Source organism: Perna viridis, chromosome 6 (assembly GCF_037379345.1).
Source record: "Perna viridis isolate PV_CMFRI_1.1 ecotype Kerala chromosome 6, ASM3737934v1, whole genome shotgun sequence".
NCBI classification, from domain to species: Eukaryota; Metazoa; Mollusca; class Bivalvia; order Mytilida; family Mytilidae; genus Perna; species Perna viridis.
Window position 1 is genome coordinate 858,225 of NC_142450.1, and position 10,030 is coordinate 868,254.

The window sequence follows — 10,030 nt, forward strand, 5'->3', positions numbered from 1 at the left end:
AACCTGTATTAAAATGGAAATACTGATCTGAATACAGAAATGATTATTGTTACATAAAGTATAGCATATGTAGAATTTGTTGGCCATTGGTTGGTTTTTCTACAACGTTAACATAAATAACCTCTGAATTTTGTATGGTACTTAGTCATGTTCTTTAAACTTACAAGCTCACAGGTCAAATGTCAATGTCTCAAGGTCAATGTTTAACCTCTTCGTGTGACGTTTATGTTCTGAAAGTTGTACCATCTCAAATATAAAACTCCGTATAGTTGCACAATATTATTTCATCAGGCAGAGAGTCAATACAAATATACACATTACAGAGCATTATGTAGAAAATAACTGGTTTCAATTCATATGCAGCGAATTAATTATTTAAGTTCAATGTACATAGAGAAAAAGAAGTAATCATTACTTTGAACATAAAACGCAAGTTAGTTCACGGTTGCTAGGATACGTTGAGCACTCGAGTGACCCGCACCTGACCTCGACGGGTACTACGATAGCTTGATTATTATTGTGTTTGGAATTGGGAACCATAACTGGTGAGCCATCGACGCAGACGAATTCCCCTCTGTGCAAATCTACTGAATATGACAATGTTGACATTAAATACCCGTTGTACTCTGGAGTCCAACCCAAAGGACAGGTAAGTTTGGCGGGAATCATCAAAACGGATTTCCGGTCGATTGTCTGGCAGACGACACATGTCACTTCCTGATTGTGCAAATGTTGGGCAAATGGTTTGTTGGAATCAAGTTCTAACTCTGTACCATAAATATGCGCTCTCATTGTCTCGTCAGTGTTTGTATAGTCGCCCCATTCTGGTTGCTTTGGCATACAGAGAAAATTTGATCCGGAACCTCCTTGATTATGATGGGACCCAGCCATAAAACCTGTAAATTACCAATTATGAATTAGACCAGAGACATGAATACAATATGTACGTACCATATGTGTATCATATATCTCTGATTAGACTGTCTAGCTAAGTACTTTAAAATTAGTATTTACTTAATTATAGATACTTGAAGCTTCTGAAGTCATAATATTGACAATTAAAATGGATGGTTCATTCCATAAAAAATGAAGTACATATAGTAGTCACTATATGTATATGACTAATTTTTGGTGTAATTACACTGAATGTGTGAGTAATTTAGATAAAAAGGGAAAATACGTACCGCTATAAATCTTTTCACTAGTAGGAGGACATTCTGATCTTCCCCAGCGGATATATGTGGGCCCATCACCTGAAATGAAAACAGTTATTAATCTTTGACATTGTTGACGCTACAGGAAAACACATCACTGCAGATTGAAGTATGTGATGTGACGGACGGACAGACTGAAAAATTTAAATCTGTCGGAAAAGTTAACAGCAAATTAAAATCTGTCGGAAAAGTTAACAGAGCCCTTTGGTTTTCTTAAAAGTAAAAAAAAACAATGAAGATGCATTTATCTGAACTATACATAATAAAGGTTTTATATTGTATTAACCTTGCATTTCCACAGGAAGCCTATATCCAGTGTTCTGTCTCCTTTCGATTTTTGCTAGAAGATCCTCCCGTTGACTTCCCACACATGTTCGTGAAAGAACGGCTAATGTTAGGATACTAATCTGCAAGAAAGTTTGAACAAATTCAGTCAATGTACTTGCTAAAGAAGGAAAGGATGAATCCGAGATTGGAACATACATGTACGTAGGCAATGCACTCACTCAATAGGGAAGTGAGGAACCTGAGGTTGGAATATATGTAGGCAAAGCATGCACTCAACAGTGAAGGGGTAACAAGAGTTAAACATGTTGGCAAAGCATTTACTCAATCATGAGTAAAGAGTGAACCCGAAGTTAAAACATATATATAATGCACTCAATAGGAAAGAAGAACCCGAGGTTGGAACATATGTAGGCAATGAACTCACTCAATAGGGAAGTGAAGGACCCTAAGTTGAAACATATGTAGGCATACTCATACAATGTAAGAGGTTGGAATCCCGTTCCTCCATACCAGGAAGGCACAAAGTCAGAGAATAGCTTGCAAGACAACCTCTAGCATTGCTGGAGTAATGTAGGCAAAGCATGCATTCAAAAGGAAAGGTGGAACCCGAGGTTAAAATATGTAGGCAAAACATGTACTCAATAGGAAGGGCCCCGAGGTTGAAATATCCGTACAGGCAATGCACTTTCAGTAGGGAAATGAACCTGAGGTTGGAACATTATTATGTAGGCAATAATTCACTCATTCAATAGGGAAGTGAGGGACCCGAGATTATAACATACGTAAGCAAAGCATGCACTCAATAAGGAAGGCAGACGACCCAAGGTTAAAATAAGTGTAGTCAACGCATGAACTCAGTCGGGAAGGGGGAGAAACCCGTTCGTCCAGTTGTTCTTAAAAAAAAACTATGACACCATACCAAAATATTTATAGAACGTTGAAAATGCTATCCGAAAACAACTTGTTAGTCAGTCATTTTCGTAAGCGAGCATTTTTGTTTTTTTCTGTGAAAAAAAAATACGAAGTTCAAAATGTGCTGTGGTACAAGCTATATTAAATATTTATTTTAAAATAAAATGCATTATATTTAATTTTGGAGAGATATGTCGTGGCATATTTTGCGAACAACACCAGCTGGCGAAAATTTTATTCTGTTTAAATATACCTAATATCGATTCAAGAAGTGACTGATTGTTTCATTCTTTCAGAGTCATTCTAATTTTTGACTGATACTCACTTCTGTTTTTTTTTAAATCGACAAATCTCGTTACGTTTCTTTGAACGATGAAATATAAGAACTTCCGAATTAATTTTGGCGGGATGGGGCTGGCGAGAGTAAAAAAAAACCAAAAAAAAAAAAAAAAAACAAACGTTTTTGCAAATACCATGGCTAAGAGGAAAAAAGGCATTTGTGTTTATGTATATACAATGGCAGTTGTAACATTAATGACCAAAATCTTAAAAATAAGTCTAAAATAGACTTAATACATGTTTATGTATGTATGTATATATGTTTCTTTGTTAATGGATAATAGATCAATGTTTGGTCTTTATTTCAATACAATAAAACTTACTTACTTACTTACTGTACATGTAATGACCAATCAGAAACCAGGATTCTTAAATAATGTGTACTATGTAAAAAAAGTTAGCGTTAACTATATGACAAAGGAGTTAAAAATTATGTTATATATAAATCCTTGATATGACGTACATGTTTGCATGACGTGCATGTATGTATGAAGAATGTGCAGTGACATACAGTGTACGTGTATTTTGCTTGATATCATACGTAATCATTTCAGTGAAGCGGGTCAACTAGCGCGTTAGTAGCGTCCATGTAAACGCAAGACAGTAAGCACCGGTTAAATTCGTTTGTATTTATCATCAACATTGTTGCTTATTTATCTATTTATTTTGCTTTTTCCAGCTTATTATCATTATATTTTACCATTATTTTTTTTTTCGAATATTTTCATAAATTGTAATGTTGCATTCTTTCTTTTTTTCTTTTAATATTATTTTTTAACGTTTACGAAAGCAGTATTCGTTTAAATCGTTAGTTTGTTGAGCGTTTAGCGCGCGGGAAACATTAGCGTCCCAAGGTGTGAATAATCAGTGCAATATTGAATATTTGTGTTACATAAATAGTAGTATGCCATTTAAAGAAATGCATTTTGAAAATATGAGAAAGAATCAAGTTTCATTCAACTACTAAAAAAGCAAAATAAATTACATGTATAAATACCTTCACGCCCATTCTTCGTTTTTGTGTATCAAATCGAATACAAGTTAAATTGAAATATCATGTTTGTGTATTTTTTTTCAATATCTTGTACAATCTGTGAACACAGATCCCTTAAGGCATTTAGATGACCTTCTGATATAGCAGTTGCGATTATGAAAGCTCTCCAACCGAAAAGATTTCTAGATTTTAATGGCGTTAGTTACTAGCGTATAATCAATCACCAGGGCTAACCAGACATCTTAAAAAGGGGGGGGTGCCAACCGGTGTTCCTCAGAAAAAAGGGATGTTAGGATTATATCTGCCATTTTTTGTCAATTTTGCACATGAAAATGACAAATTTTCAAATAAAGAGGAGGGATTCCAACCTCTTGCCCCCTTCACCTGAGTCCGCCACCATCATCACGTGTACAATACATATAAAGGCATAGCTCTAGGCGGATTCAAACGGTGAGAAGTGACATCATGTATCATATGCTCGACAATTCTAGAAAGTAGAACGGATATGGTGAATCGCAAAAAAATGCACCAGAGTATATAAACCTTAATCCAAAATAGTAATAACATGTTGACTGGTACCTCATAGCCTCTTAAATCACCTGGCCTTACAGGATCCGTCACTGTAAGCCGCCTCTGTGTTCAGGATCCGTCACTGTAAGGCGTCTCGGGTCAGGATCCGTCACTGTAAGGCGCCTCCGTGTTCAGGGGCACATCTAGGCCAAATAACAATACTTAAGTATTTCATGATTATCAATTACAGTAAATTAAGTGTCACATTTTAATCATACTCCAAAAGGCCGTCAGTTGATTGTTCTGACTATTTCCCAATAGATATTTTTATTACTGACGGGGACAATAGTGCCGCATAGCATGGGAAACTGATGTCGGAAGTGTACAATAAGTTTGCACACGATATCAGGATGTAGTGTCGTATTCTTATTTCGCTATTTTTTCATCTGATTCTCATTGGCTAATCAAAGTTTAGGTTTCCTCTTTGGATTTATTTTGCAACAACATTAAAATCCGATCAACAAGTCGCACAAAGCGATACCAAATGTTGCGTTGTTCAGGTAATAGTATGGACCCCAGGGTAATGAACTGTTGCCATCATTCCCATTCCACAAATATAATGTGTATGTTAAAGATGATATTTGCCTTTCCGGCCCTGTCCATCTCACAGAAGTTGCCTTACGGCAGGGGATGCGAGACCTAATCAATGCTCTGGGATAAATGGGGATAAAACCCTGCATTCTGGCCATTTTCCCAGCATTTTAAATGAGTACTGTTTGCAGTACGTGACGGATTCAGAAATTCCAAAAGGGGACAGACAAGCTCAGTGATTACTATGGGACAGACTAGCCCATTGATCACAGTGGGGCAGACTAGCCAGGTGATTACTGTGGACAGACTAGCCCAGTAATTATTGTGTGACAGACTAGCCCAGTAATTACAGTGGGGTAGACTAGCCCAGTTAATACTGCGGGACAGACAATAGGCGACTGACTTTATAAAGCAATCTTTAGAATTACGAAAATGAGGTCCATATCGGACAAGAGTTCTCCGCTACAACTAGATGTAGTTTAATCTTCTTTGTTTTGTCTATTGTGTGTGTGTGTGTGTGTGTTGTATGGGTGTAATTTTAGTTTTGTAAATAAATAAATAAATAAGTTAACATGCTTATAATATTTTCTGAAGTATTGCACCAAATGGTAAGGATTCACAGCCATTTTAAAATGTGTTGTATTAGGGGTATCAAGGGCTCCAAATGAATGATCATAACTACAACGTTGCGAATCATCAACAGTAATTTCCGAAACAAAGGGAGTGTAGCTCAATCCCTGGACGTACATGTAGGAGATATATTAAAGTACCAGTCATGTACTGCATATTCAAAACATGGAGGCTAGAAATAGTCTATGACGTACATACAGACCACTTTAATGACCTTTTTCTATTGTATATGTGCACTCGAGCGGAAGATCTGTGAGGATCAGTTTCCAACATATTGGACTCTTGGTTGTGCAATATGATGACTAATGGTCATACATGACCTAGTTTGACCTTTTGATGACAGCTTGTCTAAGACTAAGAGACCGGGAGATGGTGGGGACCAAAATTAACCGGGGATAGAGGGGAACTGAAGTGACCTGGAGGGGAAGGGGTTAAAGTGGACCTTGGGGGAACCGGAAGAGGATGGAGGACCAATAAAGGGAATATGGGGCCCTAGACCTAGAAAGGGGACCATTAAAGGTTGGGATGAAAACGACCTCCATTGGTATCTTCATTAAGTGTCCTAATTAGTGTCATTATATACTATGGTATTAACTGGTAAGTATAAAAAGGGGGAGGGGTATTATGACTTGTCTTTCTTTTTTTTTGATAAACTTTTATTAACGTTAATTGTTTTTAATTATTTTTGTAAAATTATTTGTAATTTCATTGCCATTGTGTAATAAAGTCAAATGGATTGGACACTTTGAATAGATTTTTTAAATTTTGATTTGGATTTCTTTGTGTAATTTGAATAGATGTCTCACGGATTAGACAGATGTTTGAAACTTCCTATTTTACTGGTGATTTCAATAGCCCATGTATTGATTTGTAACCGTTTTTATTGTGCTTTATGACTACATTACAGGTGTAAGGACGTTTCGTGCAATGTTTTCCTCTCGGACATTAATTTTTATCGTTGTTTTAATTACTTTTGTTTAATCATGTTTAATATTTTTTTGTATTCAGTTTGAAATTTTGACTAACGACTAATGATTATCCTGATAATTGTAAGGTGTACAATTGATATTTACATTTAGAATGTTAAGAGCTTTTGAATGGTGTATTGCCCTTCATTTTTATAGTCGACCATTTCATTACAGACACACTCAACCTTTTCATCGATTGTATCCGTGTTATGGGGCTCTATCGGGTAACCCGATTTCTTTTTCATACTTTCAATGTTTACATGTCGCGTGAACTTGATTTGACCGGTTATGGGGTTCTATTGGGTAAACCACTGATGTGTTGATTTTTTTTCTCTCCATATTTTCGTGGTTTTTTGTCTTCGCCCCCTTTTTTTGTTTAAAGTATTGTATGATGTTTTTTTTATAAGGAGATTGAACTTTTTATTGCTATAGTATGTTTTCAAGTCACTTACACCCAAACTTGCTTTGAACGTGTTATGAGGCTCTAGTGGGTAAATTCTTTTTTTCACGCTCGTCGCGTGTACTAGATTTGACCGGTTATTGGGTAAACCATTGAACTACGGAATTTTATTTTTCTCTCCATATTTTCATTCGTGGTTTGTTTCCTTCGTCCCCCTTTTATTTTGTTTAAGTATTGTATGATGTTTTTTTTATAAGGAGATTGAACGTTTTATTGCTATAGTATGTTTTCAAGTTACTTACACTCAAATTTTGATCCGTGTTATGTAGTAACTGAGAGTAAATATGTTTGTTATGCTGTCGCTAACGGTTCAAATAGGTGTTATGGGTTTTGAGCTACCCTTTTCGTAAGGAGGTCTTTCTTTAGTATAGTTTTATTACACAACAAGATTTTTTTCTTTATATTTTATTTACAATTCATATTCATTGCTTCATTCGTCGGGGTGTCGTCTGTATTTCGAAACCGGGTCCTGCTCAATTGTCTGTTCCATTAAGTATTCTTCTTCCCCTTTAAATAACACTTCACGATCCGTAGTATCGTTGACGTCAAGGTTAACTTGAGTAATAATGCATCGATTATTCAGACTGCTGGTTCTGTGGTAATTGTTTTTGTTGAACAGATTCTGTAACAGCAACATGACACTTATATTTTTATGATGATAATATTTCGCGAAAAGATGCGAGATAGATTCAGTGACCGAATTCATCATATCGTCTAGAATAAGCAAGGGTTTCTCTCTGGGATACAAGGCATCAAGGTGGGGGAGTCCTTGTACAAAGTCGACATTCTTCATGGTTCCATAAATCATCTGGTACACATCGTAGCACCACGTTATCCGATCGGGTCTAGGCATCATCATGTGTTTCACGTTTTGTACGAATCGACGTACAAACATCGTTTTTCCACTTCCGGTGGGTCCTGCTATGACACTGGTAAAGAAATGGGTCCAGGGCATGAAATGGTCGTCCAAGTATCCTTTGGGTTCGTCGAAAGAAAGGGGATCGTCTGTCGGGTGTATGAAAAAGTTTTCGTCAGCTGGGTCCTTGGGCAAGCTTTCTCGAGTTTCATCCTGTTGTAGCCCTTTCATCGAAGTATAAGGGTCTTGGCGTAGTCCATTCATCAAAGTATCTTGGTTTTTTTCTTTTCTCAAAGCATATTGGTGTAGTTCTGTCATCAAAGTATCGTAGTCCGATAAACCAGTTTGCATCAATTCTGCCTTCCTAAGGTTGTCTTTTGCTGGACAGGATGTGTATGTGGACTGTATTGGTCTGTTTGCATGGTTCTCGTAGCGTGAGACGCAGCGATCCTTGCGATGGTCTAGAATAAGGAGAACTCCTGGTTTCACTCCGATGGGGTACATCAATTAAAGCTTGAGTTTTCCTAAAATGACATTTCATATTATACCTTCTTGTAAAGATCATCTTGCATTCAGGACAGGTCGTGGACATCTTGTAATTGACGAACTTCTTCGACAACCGAGAAGAAAATGATAACAATTCTTTTTTACTTTTACTTTTAAGACTATTATTTGCAAGTCCTCTCGCTGATAATCCTTCCATACTCTTACCCCACCTTTTGAGGCTATGTTTGGTTCTTTACTCCCCCATTCTTTCTTTTGACCCCTTAATATTGACTCTTACTCCCGACTCTAGACTCTGACTCCGACTTGTAACTCTAACGACTCTTTACTCCGACCCTTGACTCTTACGTCCGTCTCTAACGACTCTTGGATCCGACTCTTACGACTCTTGACTCCTACCCCGACTCTAACGACTGTTGACTCCAACTCATGACTCTGACTCTTTACTCCGGCTCTTGACTCCTACCCCGACTCTAACGACTCTTGACTCCGACTCTTGACTCTAACGACTCTTTACTCCGGCTTTTGACTCGTACCCCCGAATCTGACGACTCTTGACTCTTACCCCCGAATCTAACGACTCTTGTCTCTACTCTATTGATTCAAATCACCAACAACTTTCCCTTCACTCCTCCTATTCTTAACTATTTCTATCTTTAACTCTAAACTTTTAACCTGACATGAGGTTATCCACTAGATGGTTATTTCTTTAACAAAAACATTTATAACTCAAAGGTCTAACACCAAGCCTTAACCAATACAAAACCTGCGATAGTCACAAGTAACCTTGCGCAATTCTGAAGATTCAACCCTAACTCTATCCTTAACCATTTTTTTTCAACTAACTTTACTCGACCTCGAAGTGTATCTCCTTCTCAAACCATAACTTAATCGATAAACTATTTCTCACATTTACTGGTCATAGCCCTAAACCAACCCTAGACAAATAACATGGCTTGACCCCAACCCTAAACATAACCCTTAGCCTAACCCTTTACTTAATCATACCGAAAATCCTAACCCGAACCTAGATCTAACGTTTAACTCTAACATATTTCTTGACACTGGACCTTATCAGAAATTGTAACCCTAGTTCTTTGACCCGCACGCTAACTATCTAAATCTAACACGGACCCAAGTCATAACTCCGAACCCGAACAAGTAACGATCGAGACCTGACTCCAATCCCCATAACAAACTCTATGTGTGACTTTCATATACTCTAAGACCTGACATAGACCTAACTCTGGACTTAACCATAACCCTAGACAAACAGCAACATCTGACCCCAACCTTAAACATAACTCTAGGCCTAAATCTACACATAACCATAAACTTAGCCCTTACCATAGACCTGATCCTTGATCTAACGGTTGACTCTAGCAACTTTCTTGATACTAGACCTTATCTGAAATTCAGACCCTAACCCTAGCTCTAACTTTATCATGACAGTATCTTTCGCCTTAATACAAAGTCTATTTAGCTCTATTCCAAACACTAACCCTAAATACTACCCAGGACCGAAACAAGTACATGTATCTTACCCTTACCCCATAAGTAACTCTAGATATAACTTTAATCAAAGGCCTCAAGCTAGACCATCAAGACCAACCCCAGACACAAGGCTTAAGTCTAGATCTAACTTTAAACGAAACCTAACCTAGACCTAGGGTTATGTTTGGTATCAGGTCGATCCGGCCCCAAGTCGAGTCGGTTATGTTTAAGGTTGGGATCAGATGTTGATATTTGTCTATAGTTATGGTT

General features: G+C 37.3%; 1 protein-coding gene across 1 annotated transcript; it reads right to left on the minus strand.

Moving 5' to 3' along the window:
• Positions 1–264: 264 nt before the first annotated feature.
• LOC148613144 (uncharacterized) lies at positions 265–3,762 on the minus strand. The gene is made up of 4 exons (XM_088586261.1): positions 3,751–3,762; positions 1,501–1,621; positions 1,185–1,253; positions 265–896 (listed from the first exon to the last, which is right to left on the minus strand). The coding sequence occupies exons 1-4, from the start codon at positions 3,760–3,762 to the stop codon at positions 412–414; spliced, it is 687 nt and encodes a 228-aa protein (XP_088442387.1). The 3' UTR covers positions 265–411.
• Positions 3,763–10,030: the final 6,268 nt, after the last annotated feature.

Bases quoted from the DNA above. Each gene is read 5' to 3' on its own strand.
- LOC148613144 (XM_088586261.1), bottom strand. The intron at 1,254-1,500 runs GTTAATACAATA...TTTTCATTTCAG, and splicing joins GCTTCCTGTGGAAATGCAAG to GTGATGGGCCCACATATATC. The intron at 897-1,184 runs GTACGTATTTTC...GGTAATTTACAG, and splicing joins TAGTGAAAAGATTTATAGCG to GTTTTATGGCTGGGTCCCAT.